Source organism: Gambusia affinis, linkage group LG07 (genome assembly GCF_019740435.1).
Source record: "Gambusia affinis linkage group LG07, SWU_Gaff_1.0, whole genome shotgun sequence".
Lineage (NCBI taxonomy): Eukaryota > Metazoa > Chordata > Actinopteri > Cyprinodontiformes > Poeciliidae > Gambusia > Gambusia affinis.
In genome coordinates this window covers 16,701,122-16,723,269 of record NC_057874.1, presented here as the reverse complement: position 1 = coordinate 16,723,269, position 22,148 = coordinate 16,701,122, and the positions used below count along the sequence as shown (strand labels likewise).

The 22,148-nt window shown below is 36.3% G+C and overlaps 3 protein-coding genes across 3 annotated transcripts; all 3 read right to left on the bottom strand.

Annotated features, from left to right (window-relative positions):
* Positions 1-59: 59 nt before the first annotated feature.
* Positions 60-6,128, bottom strand: abhd14a (abhydrolase domain containing 14A). Its single transcript, XM_044123019.1, has 5 exons — positions 5,818-6,128; positions 3,960-4,213; positions 3,689-3,804; positions 2,080-2,315; positions 60-1,311 (listed from the first exon to the last, which is right to left on the bottom strand). The coding sequence occupies exons 2-5, from the start codon at positions 4,193-4,195 to the stop codon at positions 1,120-1,122; spliced, it is 780 nt and encodes a 259-aa protein (XP_043978954.1). The 5' UTR covers positions 4,196-4,213; positions 5,818-6,128; the 3' UTR covers positions 60-1,119.
* Positions 6,129-7,921: 1,793 nt separating this feature from the next.
* On the bottom strand, positions 7,922-12,605 carry LOC122834513 (hyaluronidase-2-like). The gene is made up of 3 exons (XM_044123017.1): positions 11,632-12,605; positions 10,033-10,119; positions 7,922-9,945 (listed from the first exon to the last, which is right to left on the bottom strand). The coding sequence occupies exons 1-3, from the start codon at positions 12,580-12,582 to the stop codon at positions 9,556-9,558; spliced, it is 1,428 nt and encodes a 475-aa protein (XP_043978952.1). The 5' UTR covers positions 12,583-12,605; the 3' UTR covers positions 7,922-9,555.
* A 5,322-nt stretch (positions 12,606-17,927) lies between these two features.
* tusc2b (tumor suppressor 2, mitochondrial calcium regulator b) lies at positions 17,928-21,552 on the bottom strand. Its single transcript, XM_044123018.1, has 4 exons — positions 21,360-21,552; positions 19,497-19,743; positions 19,032-19,152; positions 17,928-18,721 (listed from the first exon to the last, which is right to left on the bottom strand). The coding sequence occupies exons 2-4, from the start codon at positions 19,643-19,645 to the stop codon at positions 18,656-18,658; spliced, it is 336 nt and encodes a 111-aa protein (XP_043978953.1). The 5' UTR covers positions 19,646-19,743; positions 21,360-21,552; the 3' UTR covers positions 17,928-18,655.
* Between the last annotated feature and the right edge of the window lie 596 nt (positions 21,553-22,148).

Here is a 22,148-nt window from a genome sequence, read left to right as displayed (position 1 = left end):
TCACTAGTTTCATAAACTAGTGACATTCAAAGACCCATACTGAATAAAACACATCTAAATATTGCAATGGTTTATTTATTGTTTTAATGTTTTGACATTTATTTAAACTTGTTCACAGCATTAAACATACCGGTCAAAACTGTTGAAAATAAATAGAAAATGCCCCTCCTACTTTATTAATAAAATATGAAGCTGCTGAGTGGATTTCAAAGATCAAAGCTAACGTGCACATATTAATACACATATCAATGGGAATAACAAATTAGCAGTAACAAAAAATAAACATTCTAATTTAGTTCACTTTTTTATGTAAACAACAACAGTGCTAAGAGTGTAGAGATCCAAAGAGCATGTCCCTTCCAGCTGAGTTCACACAATATAAAACACACACAGCATGAAGGCTTACAAAAAACCTTTAGTGCTTCATAATATTTTGCATAAAGAACAACAATGCAGTTACTTTTTATTTCAAGAAGCCTCAACATATTTTTAAGTATCTTTTTGTTTTGCTTGATTGTCCACATTTGTTAGCATTTTATCAGCAATATCTAAATGTCTATCTAAATACTCTAGACAGTTTTTTCTTTTTGTTAAAAATATTTTAATTTGTTAATTTCGATCATTTCGGCTTTCTTTAACCAATCTGATTATATTAGTTAGCTGAGAGTAGTGTTAATTTCTAATGTACTGTATGTCAAAGTACAACAAAATATTTTAAATATAGGCAAGAGCAGCATTTGCATATATACAGTTATCCAACTGCTAAAATAGTAACATATAAGCAAACACATGAAATATCTTTAAAAGCAACCGGAGACAAGACACACATGTAAAACACCCAACTACGTACATTGCTAGTTTTATTATTTTCAAGAGTAAATTGACAAGCTGTGGCAAGCTGGTCTCATATTTCCAGGGTCATTTAACTTAAAACTCATTACATTCATAACACCGACATCTGATATAATCTCCCAAACTTCCCTGTGATGCCCCTTTTCTCTTTCTAAGGGTTGATAGGAAAAAGAAAGATCTTAAAACCTTTTGTCATCTCCAAAGCGTCAGATTTCCTTTTCCTTGCTTATCTTTTGTTCACATTTTTAAACACCTTCTCCTCCTCTGCTATATATCTTGCTTGAGTTTGTCAAGGAATTTGATCAAACCTTGATGAAATTCATGGGGTTTGTCCATGTAACAAGCATGCCGAGCTCCTTCTAATTTCAGCACCTCATGATTGGGAAGCTGGATGAGGTTCTTGTGAGACTGGGCACCCAGATTTGTGTCCAAGGCGCCAAAAACGATTAGAGTGGGAGTCTGCGAAGAAAAAAGGTAAAAGAAATCAAACAGATTAGACAATGGAAATGCTAGTATTTATAGCAGAGACAGTGTTTTATGAAACCAATATGGCTCATATTAAGAGTGCTAATCTTTTGAGCATTTAGACAAAAACAGAAATTTAAAAATGACCTTCCCTCAGTGGTGTGAACACCATGACTGGCCAACAACGCCGAAGATGTCTGACTTACCTTAAAGAAAAACTGTTAAACTTGTTTAATGTGATATAGGGAAAGAAAATAGTTGACGTACTTTTAGCTTCGTGTGCAGTTTTCAAATTAAACCCCTTCTCATCAAGAAGTTTAATCTTAATTGTGGTACAGAATAAAATTTTTAACAATTCTGAGAACATATGACAACAAAAACCATGTTATTATGTCACCTAACATAATAAAATTGTGGGTAACACAGAAGCTACTAGATAAATAGTATCTTTTGTAGATATTTCTGCATGATGGGGCCCATTATGGTCAGAATGTAATAAGAAAGAAGACCAATCATAACAACAAAAATACAAAAGATTTACTTTGTTTATTTCGAAACTCTTGGAGTAATGTTTTGTTATTTTCCATTCACTGAATGCATGGTTACTTTGATAATGATAATCTGCCTAAAAAATTTGATAAGCATTGTTAAGTATTTTTTAATATCATGACAAATAATTAATGGAATGATGCTTTATATTAAATTGTACTTGTTTATGTGATGTACAATTATCACTATAGTCACAACAAATTGTCCACTCACCTGGATTTTTTTGTAATGCTGAGCAGAGTAGCTCCGGGTACCAACTGGTGCTATAGGGACGTAGCCACGCAGCTGAGCACTGTTCTTCATGAGGAAAGGGATGGAGTAGTGTCCACTCATCGAGGGACTCAGAAGGACAGCAGCCCTGACACCCAGTGACTCCATGAACCGCGAGATGAGGTCAACCCGATTCTGCTCTGTCTTTAGCGCCTCCGAGTCTGGCGATTTCCCATAACCTTGATGAAAAGTTTAGGAAATAATGTGTAATCTGTAAAAACTGTGTAAGAAATATATTCTTTCTGATACAGCCTGTATGTATCGGTAGCATGGCACACTTTATAAATAAGCAATGTTTTAATTATTTTTCCAAACAAGTTACAAAAAAGTATGTTAAAATGTTAGTAAATTGTTACTGTGCACTGAAAGAACGATTGACAACTGAAGTGGAAAAAGATACTTTCAACCACAAGTGGGCACTGTTACCAGAGGAAAACATGTCCTTCAAACCAACCACTGTACTTTTTTTAAAACAATTTTTACAATTATTGAAACCCTGAAGTAAATTTTAAAAAGAAAATGTTTGTATAGGTCCTTTTTTTCTTTTGTTGTCCCAGTACTATTCACTTGCTTAAAATATCTTCAGCAGTTTTCAATAAAACCCCTGAAAACAGAGAGTTAATAGGGAAGGCAAAATTTTTAGATTGGCTTTAAAACAGACTTTACAGCATTGAATATATTTAAGTATCATATATTTCAACTATAAATGTATTTTTTCTCATCATATCTTTACCATTGATACCTATGTTACTACCAGGAAGGGATGCAAATTATCGATTGAGTTAATCCAAAATTGACTGAGCTTATCGAGTGACTAAAAACTAACTCATAAACAACCTTTAAAAAAAACTGACTTTTCTCATTTCAAGGGGGTTCACTGTCTTTCCGTAACATGAAAGGCAAAATTTTTCATAATATGCTGAACTTAGAAAAAGAAGCACATACAATTTTAAAGGGGTAGTATTATGTAAAACAGACTTTTTTTTAAATCTTTACATCCTGTTGTAATGTTATTCCCTCATTAAAAATATACCTGGCGTATTATCATGATTCTTTCACGCATTGTTTGCGAGGATTTCACCTGGTATACTTTAAAATACCAGGTGCAAAACACCTGGGTGGCCTAGCACCACCTTCAAGGCCACCTTCAACCTTCCGTTGAGAAGTTGACAGCCGCTCCGCCATGTAGCACAGCTGAGTGAGCGCTATTAAAGAGAAATTGGAGGAGTCTGTCGAGTGTTTATATTTCACAAAATAACTGTATAAAGTAAATCTTGCATCCCAGACCGGACTCCATTTGGACCGTTACACTGTCTATGGGTTACACGGAATGAAATGGCTCCGCCATCTTTAACTTCGAATTACCGCAAGATGACCAGCGGCGCCCTCTTCAGGATGGCAGCCACACTAGTACACTGAAAGAAGGCTTAAGCGGACGCTAAAGATTCTAATTTCAGTCTAATAAAACAATATTAGACAATTAATCTTATGTCTATTAATTGTTTGCATTCCCAGTTATTATTAATATATTAAAGTAGGCTTCAAGGTGTACCTGGCAGGTCCATAGCTAAGGCCTGATATCCATTAGCTGCTAGCACGGCCATGGTTCCCAGTTCTTCCCAGGTTTTGGATGTAAAAGCCTGGCCGTGCAGAAGGACCATCTGCAGCCTGAACAGAGATCTTTTTGTTACTCAAACAAAAAGAGTAACAAACTCAAACATAAGGAAGACAATCATATGGACGACAATCTGATCAAACAATAAGTGCTAAAGAACAGTTTGCAGTTAAAAAGCGTTAAACTGGTTTTCCAAAAGTCTGCTCACTTTGGCAGTATCTGCTGCCCCTCCCGATCCACAGGTAAAGCTTCTCGGAAGAACAGTGGGGGGTCTCCAGGAAGCTGTCCAGTGCGAATGGACACATTGAGGACCGGGGGTCCGATTCGAGCTTCGTTGGATGGCTCCATGTTGTCCTGGCGAATGGATGGCAGCAGCAGGTACAGCAGTAATGTGGCCAACAACATCAGGCCCAGCATAACGAGACGATTACGCAGGAAATTCATCTCGATATGATGAACGACCTGGAGAAAGTTGCACAGGATGCACTGAGTCTGAAACCCTTTGTACAAAATTTCTGTTCTTGTTTTTTTTCTTATTATACACAAAATAGAATAACAAGTTCTGTATAGTAGTTGTAAACAAAACATGTTCCTAACAAATGAAGTGATACATGAAAATAATATAGCGCATAGAGCAGCAGATAAATTGTTGAAAGGCATAATTTTGATACATCCAAGCAGTTACTTGCAACCACAGTGCTGCAAGCATGGCTAATGTGATGACAAATGCAATTTGATATACTGAGCAGCTGTAGTCAAATGTGACCATCTGTCCCAACAGCTATTACTGGATTATTCAACCGGACTGTGATGCCAAACACAACCTGAAATCTACAAGCGAATGGCTGCAAAAGAATAAAAGTGGCCTAGTCAGAGTTTAGACATCAACATGAGCTAAACTGTGTGAGACAACTGGAAAAAAATATGTACAGAAATTAATATCCACAAATGTCAAAGAGCAGAAGAGGTGTTATAGATTTTCTGGGGTAAAAATATCTTCAAAATGATGTGAGGAGCAATAGAGTCAGAAAGGAAACAAGTACTTTCAACTATTGCTATATTACTTAGTTATGAATAATAGGGTGAAGTTAGTAAACTACCTGTTCAGGTAGTCATGACTAAATACACAGCACTGTAACTTCAAGTGCTGTTTTTTTTCTTTATGATCACACAGAAATATTTTGTAGCATTTTAAAAATAATATACAGAAGAGACACACAAACTGTCTGGACACTTAAAAATGTCAAAAAATGATGATTGGCAGCATCTCAATAAAAATGTGATTACAAGAGCACAGATTTTGAACATTCCATAGAGGTGAAAAGATGAGCTAAAGTAGAGTGTGTATAACAAATCCAGTACGCTACTCTGAGCCTTTTGGAGGTCAAGCAAATATACACAATATTTTGACAATGGAAGTACAAGGCACTGTTCTAGTCATTATACTGAGTCTAACAGCTTTATGTCATGAAAAAATATAATTTTAACTTGTTTTCTTCTACCTGAATTTGTTACTTTTTCACGATGTTATTAATTTCAATTCAGTTCTTATCTTATTCTTTAAAATACCAGAATTTTACCATAACTGTATTTCTTTTTAGGTTAGCTAATTTTTCATAAATTTAATGGGATGTTATGATTCAATGCTTGAGTAGCTGTTTTGCCATATTTTCTTTTTGAAAACCCTCAACGAGTCATTTTTTTGAACAGCTACTTTTTACTTCTACTGAAGTTATGCTACTTTGAGCACAATTTGTTTGGCTAGTCTATCCACCTCTCATTATATCTTCAAAGTCATAGAGCTGATTTGTTCTCATTGCACATCAGTCTACACTTGATTATATCAGCTGAATCTTAAATGTAGCGATGGCTTTCTATGTTTAACAGAAGAATGAAACACCAGCGATAGATTACAACTAATCCTCCGGGACAAAGGATTTACAGTCTGTTTGACCGGAGTCCACATAATCAGTCGTAGTTAATTAGCCAAATTGCACACAGAAGCTAACAGTAGCTCTTTTGTTGTCAATATGCTTGAATGAGGCTTTTGAAGAAAAGATACATACCAACAAACTGGAGATAATTAATCTTTATGCGCTCAGAAATAAAAGCACCTGGATCTCATCATGTCTTCTCCATGTCTGGCTGATGCGGGAATTGTATCTGACAGACTTGAGGTTGAAGGCTACTACTGCTTAAAGCTTCTTATTATAGAAAAAAATAAACCTACATTAAATGTACTGTCAGATCTTTACTCAAATGAGCCGGGAGCAAATATTATAAGCAACACATAAAAGTCAAGGCTCGTAAATCTATGAGCTGTTATATATTTACAAAGCTGTCGACCGTCTGTTGCTCGTCGGAACTTTTTACGAGGTGCACAAAACAACTATTTCAACCATTTACGCAATTTCCTGCAGACGAACGCAGATATTTATGTAAGAATTTATCTACGTTTTACAAAAACTGTCACCTGATTACAAAGCATTACACTATTACAAAATTTACAAAGTAATGTACAAGAAAATGTTTGAATTATTACAAAACTTCTAAATATTCTATTCGTAATATTCAATCCATTTCAAAATGTGTGTGCCAACTTTACTTACATTAATTAGAAACACAAAATATAGACCTCAATAAATAAAGAGAAAACATGTTCAACATTGTTATTTTTATAATACCTGCACCAGTAAGTGATATGTTATTCGTATCACTTACATATTCATATTGTTACCATGTAGTTTCTTTATTAAGACTCTTACTGAGTCATTTTTTGGGCATATTTACCTGCACCTTGTTTATTCATTTTCCTTATTCTTAACCATCTCTTCTATTTCACTAGATTTAAAACATTTTTTTGATTTTTGGGGAAAAAATGCTACTTTATAAGATATGACCAGATATATCTATAGGCTATTAAAAAGACAAACAAAAGGCAAAGAAAAACATGTTTAGGTATCTTCCTTAAGTCACATCTAAATTAATAACATAATTAAAAAGTTTATTTTGAGTATTTCAATTTTCACTTTGAAACTCAGGTAATTTTGCAGATTAAGGCTCACACTTAATGAGAACTAAACAGTACACAAACAGTACACCGCGCTGCTAATTCTATTAACTCAATCAAACTTGGACATGTAGATAGTTAATTTTGTGCTATGCTCCACAGCAAAGGGGAAAACCATTAAAGTACAACTCAAAAGCACTTCTTTCTCGCTCCCTATATCAGCACAGCTACGCAGACTCTTTGCCATAGCCCGACTGCACGTCACTGTATTCCACACATTACCAACGACCTTGCAGTCATTGAATTCTTTAAGATTACATTGTCTACACAAGATGTGATTCACCTGTGTGCTTCTACTCCCACTCATGTATGTCACTGTGTTCCTTTCTCTTTTGGAAGAAAGTATTCACTACAGCCTTTCCTATCCTCTTTGCAAAGTCTAGAACCATCTGTCCTTCTGTGTTCTTGTTCTGGATGCCACGCCTGCCCGTCACTTCCTCATCACCTCTGTTTCCTGCTCCAACAGGTCCATTGAAATCTGCCCCTATCACCACTCTGGATATTCTGCATCACTCCATATAACTCACTCCAGAATTTCTCCTTCTCTTCTAACTCATCCTCCCTGTGGTACATTGCCACCACCAACATTAAACATCAGACCTTCAATTTCTAACTTCGACCTACCTGACACTCCTTTTACCCGAAGAACATTCCTAACAAACGCTTCATTTAAGATAATCCACATTATCTCTCTTCTCATACCAAGATTGAACCCTGCTCCTTGGCTTTAAGCCTAACTTTCCACCTGCTTTTCTGAACACACAACATGATACTGGAAAGATTTTTAATAAAGCTCTTTGGGACCGATAACTGTGCATCTATATTCCATGTAATGTAACTTAGATATAAGAGCATGCACAACTTTATCTTAGAAAAGAAATCCTGACTCTGATAAATACAGATTTTAGAGATCCATCTGCCACGTTTAAATGTTTCTAAAGTTCTAGATATATTATATTTAGGAAACAAGGGACAGATAGCTTATAATGAAATCATAATTTTAATAATGAAATTCTCCAGCATAAAATGTGAACATGAAAGGTTTAAGACAGCTTCTTGATTTTGGCAGATGCAATATAAAAAAAAAAAACAGCAGTAAATCTTTGCAAAATAGATTTTATATTTCTAGTAAGTCTTATAAATACTGAGGCAAAGCCGCTAATAAAACAAAGTGGCACAGAGTGTTCAAAATCGTACTCATGCCTCTTAAAATGATAAAACAGAAATGCTTAAGAAATGTACAACAATCGTTTACCCATTCGTTTTTGGACGACATTCACAGTGGAAAACAATTCAAACATGGAACAATCATGGAGAAAACACGTAGTACTGCTCTCTACTGACAGAAGGCTAACAGACTGCCATACTCGAAGACACAACCTTTCACAAGTGGAAATACATGACGGAAGCCTAATGTACCAAGAAAATAAGTATTTAAAGTGCAGGTTTTAAAAATGGCTACATAAACAAAACACAATTGTTTTGTTTAATTGAAATCTGAAACTGTTCAGTCAGCCAATCTCCTTTAATTAGAAAAAGCTTTTTTTCATCTTTAAATTGGTTTAAAGACAAAAAAAATCAACTGAGATTTAAAAAAAAAAAAATGACCGTGAAACCAAGTGACCTTTGAATTTATGTTTCAAAGGAAATAAATAAAAAATAGTCCTAAATATTGATATAATGTTTTCCTTCTAAAAGCTAAAACTTTTTATGACGAAACTAAAAATTATAAAAATCAGAAGTGATATTAGTTGAAACCCATGGTCCCACATTTCAGGCATAACTTGTCAGTTAATATAAGTGTAAAATAATTCATTGTAATAATTCAAAATAATCTTTTCATTGAACGTTGTTTAAATTAAATACATTTGTATCTGGATTCCAATTAGGCTTTTTGCTGATTAAAATTACTTTGTGAAAACAACAAAAACAGATGTTGGACAATTCTTTTTCTGAAGTCAACATTTCTCTTAAAATGTTTTTTGTTTTGGTATGATGTAATATTCTAATATTAAATATTGCTATATAGAGTATTAAATTATAAATATCCCAATGTTTGGATATTATTTCAATTCATTCATTGACCGTAAACAACATTAAGACATTAGTGTAATTCAGAAACTGTACAATATACGGTATCAAGCTGAATATCACTGGAAAAAACCACCATGAAATGTAACACAAAATGCAGCTATAAGAAGAGCATTTTCTAGCCATGTTAAGGCACAAAACTGGAATGAAACAGGAAGGTCCAGCTACACTGCTTCTTTAAGGATAAAAGAGGTTTAAGATGTCAAGACTGGTATAATATTTTATATGTTGTTTAAGGCTCCATTACAACTTAAAGGTTGATTCTTAAAACTTTACAGACAAAAGCTACATCACATCCTTCCCTGCAATTAAGATTTTATGATACATCTAAAGTTTCAACACTATATGCAGTGAAATATAAATCCATCTTTCCAGTTTTTAAGATTTTAATTGACCCATTATGTTTACTATAAAATAAATACAAAAAGAATACTTTCAGAAAACACACGCTGTAGTTTTAGTACAATGTGTAATGAAATACAAACCTGTTACCATATAAACCTCTGAATTTACGCACCGAGCGCCCGCTGCTCCCAAAGCGATGCTTCCACAAAACAGTTTATTTTTGTTTTCAGGCCAGAAAACCAAAACGTTCCCTTTCGGTGCTGGCAGAACCAGAGAATAGTTTGGTTTCGTGGTTTCCTCAATGAAGCAGAGAGAGAAGTCCAAGTGGGAGCAGAAAGCAGAGAGGCCACATCCCTAAAACAGAGGCGGCTCTATTCTGCCCTCTTGCTCTCTGCTCACAGCCTTCACCCCTGTACCCGCTGTAGCACTGGCACTTGAAGTGCTGACGGAAGGTCTTCAGCTCTGCTTGGCCTGGGGATCCAGCGACCTTCAGCTTTCCGCTCTGACTTGTGATCTTGTGAGTGGAGGGGCTGAGGTGCAGATACACCTCGCTGTCTGGTGCTCGGCGTAGACAGCGGCCGTGAAATTTGCACAATTTCTGGCTGCACTGCTCTGCTGCTGTGGTCACGTTGAGGAGGTACCGGCCCAACGGTCCCAGCAGATAGTTATTCAAGTCAGAGCAGCTGGTCTGGAGCACAGAGGATAGATATTAACTTAAAAATACATAACAGCAGCCTTTGCAACATGAGAGGACTAGGGAAAGTATTTCTCTTACACTACTTGCGTAGGAAGTGTCCCCCCAGAAGATCACTCCTGCAGCTCCCAATGCAACGCTCTCGCCAATGGTGGAGACCAAATCTCTCTGCAAAGGATGTATATGAATACTTTAGTTGTAAAAGATGTATTATAGAGAATATGAGCTCTAGTTACATATAGAGCTGTGGGTTCTATATTTAACTCTAGCCCACAGTTAAATATATGATGGTTTAAAGCCGTATAGGCAATAACAGCTATTTTATGGCCAAAAACATAAGGAAAAAAAAAAAAACATGAGTAATTATCATAGTTTAGATGAATGTGTCGGAAAAATAATAATCTGGTGGAGGTATCTTGTTAAACATTTTTTGGCTGACTTATCAATCAATATGTTACCTTGAGTTCCCACCAAATTAACATAATTACATGTAAAATGTCTACAATAGGAGCAGAGGGTAATAGAAGCCAAATTCTTTGACGTGGCCAGTAAACTTGATACAGCAGGTGTAAACTAAAGAACTATCCAAGTCTCCAATGGGATCTGAGCTAAACTATAAGTTGTTGTTTTGTTTTTTTTAAATGACAGATCACTGGACTTCACCAGGTGACAGTTACTACTTTACCATTTCATATTTCTTCACATTCTCCCTTATAACATCAATTTATGTCCCCCATGGGGCATTTTGTTGAATTATCACACAAAATTTAGATTTTTTTTATAGTAAAAAAACCTTAATGAGCTAATTGGAAATATAAAATGTTACAGGCAACTTTAAACATCAACTCCAAACTATTTGTCTTTTTTAAATAAAAATATTTCAGCGTTGCCCTCTCTCCTTTACACACATAGCTTTGGTTCAAATTATAAATGATTACTCATTACAGAAAAGTAAAAATAAAGTATTTTTGAACTTCAGTAATCATAAAAACAAAAATCTGTATCTGGTAGATCATAGTTTTACAAAAAGTGCAACTCTCCTTCTGGAGCTGCTGCCTAGTGGCTGGTGCAGAGCACAGCGGGTGTATTTATACGGGTGGAGCAGAGACATGTAGACGAAACATATTGGTTAGCTTTAGCTGATGCTTAGGGTAGGTTTACGGATGAACTGGAAAATAAATTTTCTACCATCCCGGTCACAACAGATGGCTGGCGTAAGTTCCTCTGTGTGTGACGAAGGTGCCACACAGAGAAATTGACACAAAAGCTATAAATTGCTGGGAAAAGTGAGAGTTAATCTATTAAACTGACTGACTATCAATATATAAACTAAAAACTGGAGTACAGACTATTTTTATGTGTCTTTATGAACTTGCTCCTTTATTATTACATTGAATATAATTTTAAATTGTTGTATAATTGTTATCCAGGTTAACTTAAAGAGTGAGGTACTACTGTTACAGGCTAATTTTCTAGGCTACAGAAAAGTAATTGTTAAGAGCGCACAAATATGAAAATTTGGGACGATGTGAATGTCTGATATTATAAGTGCTAGTACGACAGTAGTTTACCAATCAGTTTTTTAATCGGATTACTTGATTAATCGTAACAATAATTTAACGATTACTCGATTACTAAAAGAACAGTTTACAACAGCGCTATTTCCTCCAATCAACCAACCTCAGTTAAAAGGGTCACCTCACTATTGTAAGTGGGTCGGGTATAAACAAAAACAGGACGTGCCAACCCATCCCCAACAGATGCAAGGCGCATTGCCTCTTTCAGCCTGTTCTGGACAAATAGGCGTCCATGATTAGTGGAGCGCAGTACAGAACCCATGTATATGGAGGGGAAAAGGGCGGTGCATTCAATCCACAGCCAGTTCAGTTGATCATTGCGCTCAATCTCAACAGCAGGACAACGTCCCGTGTAGTTTTTCAGCCCCCCTTTGTAGTCATGGTTGTAACAATCAGGAAACAGGTAGAAGCCCCACAGCTGGTTCGGTCTCAAATTTTTAGCCTGTCTCAGGGTCTCCAGCATGAATTTGCGAGCCGAGAGTTCAAATTCTTGTTTCGCTACAATCCCCACTTGCTCTGGAGTCCACTTAAGGTTCTTTTCAGCCACCATTTCACGTGATTTCCTTCTATAGACATCTTTGGCATCCCAGTTTCGGATCCACAAGGGCCGCCATTCCTCCCAGTCAATGACAGACAGACCTTTAGCCTGGTGGTCTGGTATGTATTTGTCAAGACCCTGAGGCATCCTTTCATAGTGCTGAGAGAGACTGACACGTTGTGGAATCCCCCCATTCACTGGTGTGTCTTCAGCGTCATAGTAGGGATAAAGCCCGAGGCGTTCCTTATAGAACATTGTGAGATTCTGCCGGACAAAGCCCTCATTGGGGGTTGCCACTATGTCAAACTGGTCTAATGATAACGTAACACCTCGTCGTGTCCCACACTCTTGAGTGGGCGCGTTCCATACAAGGAGAACTGGCTTCTGGGAGTATAATGGCCATCTTGTCTGCTTTGTGTCTGCTGAACCCAGGACTATCCATGATGTAAACAGAGCAAGGAGAAACCAGGACAGTCGGTCAACTGCAGAGAGGAAAGAGGGGAATACAGTCTCCATGGTGGTCCCGGCTCACCTTCACTCCTCTGTTTCCAAAAAACACAAAGAAAAGCTGAAAAAAATTAGTATAAAACATAACATTTATACAGAAAAATTTTTGTTCTGAACATTAATTCAACTATATAATGCATAAAATCGGGTGTTATTGTACTAAGCCAACCAAATTTACTAGAATAATTCTAAAATGTTAAAAGTCGACCTAATTTCCACCATTTATTCGGCTTCCTTATAAATGTAAAACTTCCTCTACGTTGTTGGCAGAGTTAGCAGACCGCTAACAGCTCACTTAGCCACATTAGCTCAAAGTTTCATTGAAACTAACAGCTGCGATGCTAACTTAGCTAACGGGTTTCTTCCTCCTTACTTCACACTGACCTGGTCTGTTCATGTAGTCCAATCATGAAACCGTCTGTTAAGTTAGTTTTCCACCTCCCAGCCATGTGAGAAGCAGCAGGCATAGTCCGTTTAAGCCATTTGAAGGAAACACAGAAAAGTCAGCCAAAGGAATGAGGACAAGAGGGATGGGGAGAGACCGTAAACGTTGAGCAACAACAGACCCACATATGTAGCTGCTGACGGTGGGGGGTTTTGGATTTAATTTAAAGGTTTTTTTATTAAGTACAAAATATATTTGTTAAATATATGTTTTAAGCTTTAATCTAATGTAATGCTAATACATTTTTCTAATTATTAATATACGAATGAAACTGCGTTCTAGTGAGAGCACAGCACCCCCCCACTACCCCCAGAATCAAAATATTTGGTTTGTTCCATTCGCTACCTCAGAAACAGGTTTCCCTTTTACATTCCCAGGCCAGTTTCAACAAAAAGTGGTTTTTGCTTGTTGTCTTTATTTTTTAACACATCACCAAAACTGATTTCGGCTTGTTGACTTTAAAGCATATGTATAAGCTACAGAACAGGTTGACGTTCATTTTATTTTATTTCCCCTTCTCCTGAAACAAGAGTCTGCTCTCTGTAGTCTTCCGCTGTGGGTCGTATGCAGTTATTGATATCTAAGGGGCTAAAAAGGGATTTCTTAGGTCTTAGTTTTCCACTAAACACAGTTTGAGCCATTATTCACAAATGGAGAAAACATGGAACAGCAGTGAACCTTCCCTCCACTGTTGATCTGCCAAACAAAATTGCTGCAACATCAAAAAATGTAGAGAGACTGGGAACAAATTGGAACCATGGGAAAGTTCCAAGACCAAATCCACAGGTGACTAAAAAGAACACAAAGGCACATTTCACTTCCACTAGAAAGCATCCAGATGTCTTTGAAGTGCCTTTGGTTGTGGTATAACCTTAAACAGGTTGCCTTTGTGACTGAATGAAAACACTTTTGCAGAGAAGAAAGGGGTAAAAACTCAGAAAAAAAACTGATTGCTAGTTATTACATATACTTGATGGCACCAGGTTTTAAGTTTAAGAAGGTTTACTTTTCCTATATTAGATCTAGTTGACTTACATTCCAATGAATATGTGAAAACATCATTGTTGTAGAGCATACTTGTTTTTGATCAGGTTATCTTCCTTTGATAATATTTGTTTAAAAGTTAATTTTACATAACACTGCCCCCTTAACCTTTTAACACATTTCACATTTCACAAATTAAAAAAGCAAAGACAGAAGTAATTATTTTTTTCACAAGACTGTCTAATTTTTTTCTTAATTATCTTTGGCAATTCCAAAATCTTATGGGACAACCGTATTGACACAGGTGCATCTCACAAATTTAAAATATAATCAAAAAGTTCATTTACTTCACATATTTAATTCATAAGCTGTAATTGTGTTGATTGTATAGATTTATTACACACAGACTTATGTATTTCCAGTAGTTATATTTGTTCATTTATATTATGAGGGTTTACAACTTATAAAACAGTGTATCAAAAATATTAAATATTTACAAAAAGTAGTTTTAGTAGAAAAATGCTAAGTTATTGACCAAAGAATTTCGGGGAATACTGCTGATTTGACAGTTGTCCAATAGAAAGTCATTGACTCCCTTCACAAGGAGAGCTCAAGTCATAAAAGGTCATTGCTAAAGTTGCCAGCTGCGCACAGAAGACTGACAATAAAATTAGTTTGTATGACTGCCTAAAAACTCTGACTGTAGATTAAATTAGATCATATTTAAGTGAAGTCATGATCATGTGTCTTACCAGCAACAAGTTCCTCTTTAAGCCTCTGAAGAAACTCAGTCAAGATGAACAGTTGAAGCTGCTCTGTCAAAAACCAACTCCTTCTGCCCTGAAACTCTGCTGTTTAAGTACTCAGGAAACTCCTCCTCTCTTTGACCTCGACAAACACATGCAAAAGAAAAATATAACATCATTACTTACATTTCATTTTTAGCCATTGGGGAAAGTAAGTCCCCCCTTGATTCGAACCTTACTTATGATGACATTCTAGAAAAGTAATTTTCAGTCTTAAATTGGAGGGACATTTATAAAGATGATTACCTCATGCCATGTCATACCAATGAATCACTGGGTGTTTAGCATTTTTTATGCCCTCCCTTTGTATTTTGGTTTAGTTTTTGTTAAATCAATATCAGTACAGTGAGTTTAGTTTGGGTTATCTGAAATCATGTTGGCTTAATTTTATGAAAAACCTGAGCATTATTTTAGACTGTTTTCCAGGAGATGTATGGTGGTTCATTTAGTAGAGGTTGAGCTTTTGTTATACCATCAATAAATGTTGCACTTTACTTTCTGTGAGAGAGCCTCTATCTCAATCATTTAGAGAGACATGCTTTTCAATTTAAATTTATAAGTGATATTTAATGTTCATCTGTATTTTGCACCCTTTGGATATTTTTTCATCTAGAAACACTCTCAAATAAACCACCTTAGTTACACAGGATGGAGAGAAACTGAAATCAAAGTCCTTTTACAGATTTTAATTGGAGCAATATTAAATAGGTAGAGAGTGGCTTGATTCCGTTCCACGTCTTCATTTGAGTCCAACTTGAAGAAAACATGGACAAGACTCACAGCAAATTTTTATCCTTTTTCAGGTACATGACCTGAGTTGGTGCTGTCAAAGAAAACCAGATCCCATTCCTCAGATATCCATACGGTGGTCAGCAAAGCCAGCATGGGTGGTTTCCCAAGCCATTTTTAACAAAATGAAAACTCTGTTATTTCAGCTGTCAGAAAATAAACAAGGAAGCATAATTGCACACTCACATCTTCCCCAAGTCATAAAGTCACAATCATCCAATATCAGCGAACAAAGCAAAAGGCTCACGCAAAGTAAGATCGGTTCAAAGAATTAATTATGTGAAGTGTATCTTGGCAAAGATCTCTTCTTATCTTTTAGGGAGAGCAATATCAGCCAGCTTTGTAGAAGTCTCTTTCCCATACCGAGCACAGGAGGCCAGAAGTTCGCTCTTAAACTCATCCAGACCTTATTAGCAGAAGCAGTGGTTTACCTCAGCAATTTCCCCCTTCAGCTGGAGGTCAAAAGTGTTGTTTTCACTGCAAGTTCAGCTTGTTGATTGTTTTAAACCCATTTCCAAAATTGCTGAGTACTGTTGTTATAAATCATTGACAACTTCTGCAAAGTTTGCCAAATTTAATACTGGGCCAAAAAAAAACTAACCACATGGATTATACTATGCATAATGATGTTTATTTGAACTTTTTTGAAAAAACGCATTAAAGATTTTTAGTGTAAAAAGATATTTGTCTGCTCCCAGTGGGAATGACTGTTAAGTAAATATGTTGTAATGTTTAACCCTTTGAAAATGAATTTGGATGTGCATCTCAAAAAATTAGAACATCATTGGGAAGCTTATTTCAGTAATTAAATTCAGAAATTATCTATCTATCTATCTATCTATCTATCTATCTATCTATCTATCTATCTATCTATCTATCTATCTATCTATCTATCTATCTATCTATCTATCTATCTATCTATCTATCTATCTATCTATCTATCTATCTATCTATCTATCTATCTATCTATCTATAAGCCACAACATTGATGACTTATAATTTAGGAAAATCAAAAATTCAGTTTCTCTGAAAATCAGAGTATTGCATGGGCCAGATCAAAGAAAGAATTTTGAAATACAAATATATCATTGCATCCACAACCTTTAGGAAACAGCTGTTATGACATTTTTAGGGAAGGTGAGTCACAAAAACATAATTCCTTAGTAAGCTGGGTGGCTGTCGACAGAGTGCTGCAGCATATTCACGGAAAGCTCAGTGGAAGGAAAACATGGGGTAGGAAAAGCTGGACCAGTGACAGGAATAACCACAGCCTTAATAGGATTGTGAAGAAAAGCACATAAAAACACTTGCTAACCATAAAAATGTTGGATTCTTACATGGACTAAAGAGAAAAAGGACTGAACTTCTGCTCTAAGATTCAATGTCCTATTTTCAAATTAAAAGTCAATTTTGCATTTTAATGGGAAAGTCAGAGCTCAGTCTGGACAAAACATGGAAGGTTGTTTGAGTTCCAGTGTTAAGTTTCTACAGTCAGGGATTATTTAGGGAGTAAATAAGCTGGAGCTGACCCACTGTGTTTCATTATGTCCAAGGTCAGGGTAGACACCAACCAGGGAGATTAAGAGCGCCTCATGCTTCCCTCTCATTATGGCCATTATGGAGGTGCTGATTTCATCTTCCAGCAGAAGTTGGGACCCGCTCACACTACCTAAAGTACCAATATTTGTTGTATTGAGCATGGTCATTAAAACACCATGGCTGTGCAGGATGGGCCAGCAAACCTCTGTTTGCTGAACCCCATGGAGAATCTATGGTGTGTTGTCAAGAGGAACCACAAGAAACACCAAACCCAACAATGCAGAAGAGCTGAAAGTTGCTATTCAACAAACCAGATCATCTCCATGCCACTCTACATTGATGCAGCAGTTCATGGAAAACCAGACCAACAAAAAAAAACCTCTAAATACTGTAGTATATAGACATACTTTGCAATATTTGTGCAATATTCTGATTTCTGAAATACTGAAAAATTTGTTTTCATGAGCTGTAAGTCATAATCATCAGAATTAGTGGAAAAATAAATGCTTGGGCTATATGGCTGTGTAATAAATTAATACACAAGACTCTTGATAAAACGAATGAATTAAATAAATAGATTTCTCAATAGCCCTGCGACAGACTGGCGACCTGTCCAGGGTGTACCCCGCCTCTCGCCCGGGACGCAGCTGGAGATAGGCACCAGCGACCCTCCCGACCCCATTTAGGGAAGAAGGGTGTAAAGAAAATGGATGGATGGATAGATTTCTCAATATTATAACCTTTTGAGATTCAGTCATTTAAGAACAGAAACATAACAGACCAACACCTGATTTTGTAATTTAAAAAATTGCTTTAATAAATTAAATGTGAAATACATCCTGCCAAACCAGCAAAGAAAAAAAAAACAGGATCTCCTATTTGACTCAATGCTGTTGTGTATATGTGTAGTATGAAGTCACTGAAACAAGTCCTTCAAATGTTACAACATGATATTAATCCTTCCTTAGATTAGTTTGGGTAGCTACTGATTGCCAACTCACAAAGGCTGCAGCCCAAACCTCCTGCTCCATGCAAAACAAAGCAAGACAAAATAGTGTCAAAAAAAAAAATTAAATGTGCACAGACAGGTTTCCCCACTTTAGATAAGACCATAACAAGTACTGATTTTATTCTAAACTCATTGAGTTCAATGAATCATACAAGAAAACAACCTGCAGCAAAAAAATATTTAGAATTCTTAAAAGGTTTCATCCTTTGTCTGCACGCATTCACACCGACATGCATACAAGCCAAGAACTCCATGAAATGAGAGGATTCAGCTTTTTTCTCTCCATCCCAACTGGCGGTTCATCCCCTGTCTCACTGCACACAAGCCACAAACGGTTCACATGCAGAGGCTCGGCACACAATGCATCAGCCGCTCCACACGGGGGCTTCAGACAATTTAGGAGATCACGTTATTGAGAGATGTTTCCGGCTTCCATCTGCAGGAGGAAAGAAAGAGAAGAAAACCGGGACGGTGCTGACTCAGCGGCTCATTCGAGTCCCTCAAGGACCGTCAGGCTTCACAGAGGATGACGGGGAAATCTACATGGATGCACGGGAAGTCCAGCTTTACAATTCCCTGAAAGGACACAGAGGGAATTTAAATGATTTGCAACAACAACAAAACTGGTGTCTACTCAATATGCACAAATCAATCGGCCAATTTTCTCTTGATAAGCTCTGATCAAAGGTCAGCAAGGAAAAAAAAAGTATTTTCCTCCTCCACTATTCACTAAATTTACAGTCCCTAGAATTAAAAATAAACTAATTAGGCAGGTCAAAGACTTCAAAGAAAAGAAAACTATTCTCCAGCAGTCAGGGAAAATCTGAATGTTGCATTTAAAGTGCATAGAAGTGAATTCTGAACTGATTATAATACATTCTCTCACCTGAGGTGTTAAGTTTTTCTGAACCCTTTTCAGTTTGGCTCTTTTACGTCCATTTTTTGTCACAATTGTCTCCTCGTAGAACTCGTGAGCCAAGTCACCGTCCTCATCGAAGTACATAGAGCTGCAGCAAAAAAAAACAAACAAAAAAACATGGCAATATATATATACATACATATATTGATTGGCCTTGTAGTCGATCTCTTGAGATCAACATAATTTTTTCTCCGTCTCAAACACGTGACTGCAATGAAAACATAATCAGTTTTTCTTAGAGCAAGAAAAGGAAATATTAGCTTAACTTATTTATACCAGGTCATTAAAAAAAAAATCAACTTACTGAGCTCTTTTAATAAAGGAATACCGACTCTCAATATTTGCACTCACTTTAATTTGATTATAAAATCCAACTCAGTTTATGACCCCGTTATGATTCCTCCCATTTATGGACACTAAACCTATATTTACCTTCGTCTGGTAAATACGAAGGGAGTCGCTCCAGGGAAACTTCGTACTCTTGCCAGTGACTGCTCGTTTCCATCTTTGGCTGCATCATCCCCGCTGCCTGAGCCAGAGAAAGGCCAAAATCCTTTGGATTTGGAGCCACTACCCCCCATCTTCAGCTGCAGCACATTATTTTCCCTGATTCACAGGGGAACCAGCGGTGATTCACTATTCTCGTACGGGAGTAAATTGGGTCTTCAGAGTGGAATAGCTAAAGAAAAAAAAGGGATTGAAATGTTTCACTTGAAGCAGAAAGCACACAAAGGATGCAATTATTCTGTAAAAACAGAACCATTAATCACACCCAAATTCCCAACACAAAATAACTGCATATTAATAACTACAAGTCTCATAAAACCAGCAGAGGAAAACTAAATTACAACAGCAAAAGTAACAAATTCAACTATACTGTGAATATTTAGGGTCTGAAACATAAATTGGAGACACATTTCTTATCAACATTCCTGTCTCTGATAATGACAAAAAGAAAAATTGCCCATCCTGACATTTTAGTTTCTGCTACTCCTTTTCTTTCCCAGAAAGCATTTTTTGATTTTCTGTTTTACTCACTTCCTGGTAAGACATTTGCACTGATTATTGCTTTTTGCACTGATTTTAAAATTTGGAAGCAAACATGTAGGCAGATTATCTCTTTTTGCATTTCCACAGTTTTTTTTCCCTGGTAGGGTGCCTCTTCTTTCTTTCTGGTATTTTTTATGTTACCGTTAACAAGTTCACAAATAATTAAAAAATACTCTTATTTTTTAAAAGGTATTCTAGAAAAGCTAACATTAGTTCTTGCAATGACAATAATAACAATAAATATTCTGATTAAAATATTTAGTGTGATATTTGGCTATTTTCTTTCCTCTCTTTCTCATCTCAGATGAGATGTCAATGTTGTTTGTGTGTGGTGTGAACACCTGCTGCTGTCACATTCTATCCAACTGGTTAACTAATACATTAGCACGTGAAACGCAAGTTCATAATACTTGGAATACATTAATCAACAATTATTGCTCTTCAAATAGTCCTTTGCGACATGAATATTGCAGACACCAATATTGCAATGACAATATATAAATGACATATTGTGTAACATTTGAGTGTTTTATTTCTTAGGTATCATACTTAATTTTTTTTATCTTTTTAAGATAAAACATAAAAGAAAAGAAAAAAATAACATGTCAGGCATATATTTCTATATTTTTCCCTTTGCATCCAGTCAATATATCATAATATATAGTAAGAAAAAGCAACATACAATATAGAGCGGACATAGTAATAAAAATCTAATTGCCTAGCACTGCCTCTAATTTATTTTCCTCATGGATAAGACAAAAGGCACAAGAGGAAGTCATTAGAGTTGCTGTAAATATGCCAAGAAATCACACACGGCCCAAGAAGCGTGGCAATGCAACCAATTAAAGCCACAAAATGTTGAGAGAGCAAAGCACTGACAACCGTCTGTGTAATGCCACGAAATGTAGCAAAGATGTGGTTATAAAATGCAAGTTACGTGCGTCGAAGATGAACAACATAAATAAACGTAATTAACATTGGCAAAGAAGTAGCTAACTTATTTAGCGGCTTTATCAAAACAGTTAGAGACTGACCCTGTTCAATAAACTCAAAGTAAACCAGCTTTAATGTCATTTTATGACCTGAGAGCTCCCATCGCTGTTACCTAAAGACAACCAGTGCTCTCTTTCTAGCATTTACTAGGTCAACACGCTCCTACACAACATAACGTTCACCCACGTTGACAAACGCTAACGTTAGCTGATTTCTTAGCTATTGGTAGTTTCAGGGTAGCAGTAAACCTACCTAAACCGAAGAGTGTTGTGTTCACAGAGGCAAATATTCCTCTGATGAATTTGTCCGGATGAGTTGTCAATATCACCAACGACCAAAGAGCTCGTAACATCAACAGCTATTATATTAGCTGTTTGTGCTAACGGTGCTGCTTCTTCAGCTGCCCTTCCCCGTATTGTTCTGTGCGTTACCGCCACCACGTGGAGGGGAGGGATAAACGGAGGTCGTCTTCTTTTTACCAGCTCCATCCAGATGTCCTCTTCTTATAACAAAGACAGATGTGGTGTGGAAAGATGGTCACACAGATAATTGCTTCATAAAATTATAAGTTCTATACTGGTCATATTCTCTACCTGAGTGCTTGGATCAATAAATTCAGAGAAATCAAACTAATTATCAATTACAAAAACTTATATGAATGTTTTTTTCATTATAGATGTGGAGGGATTTGTTGGCAATTCCTGTGTTCATAAAAGCAGGACAATAAGTTCCTCTGTTAATTCAGTACCACAATTTCTTTGTTTTGCTTTGTGGGGAAGATAGTCCCAAGTTTCCTTCTAGGTTTCTGGGCATGTTTATTTTATTTCCATGTAACTTTGACTCTATTGATGCAAATTGTAAATACTTTTTCAATAAAAAAATATTACTTAAAATTAAAATGTAATGTAGAGCAATCAGTGCCTACATGGCATTTAAATTGTATTTTTTGAACATACCGTTAATGCAATTAGGTTAATTACAGTACATGAACTCAATTACAATCTGCAATTTTTTACTGAAGTTATTTTTACTAAAGTTTCA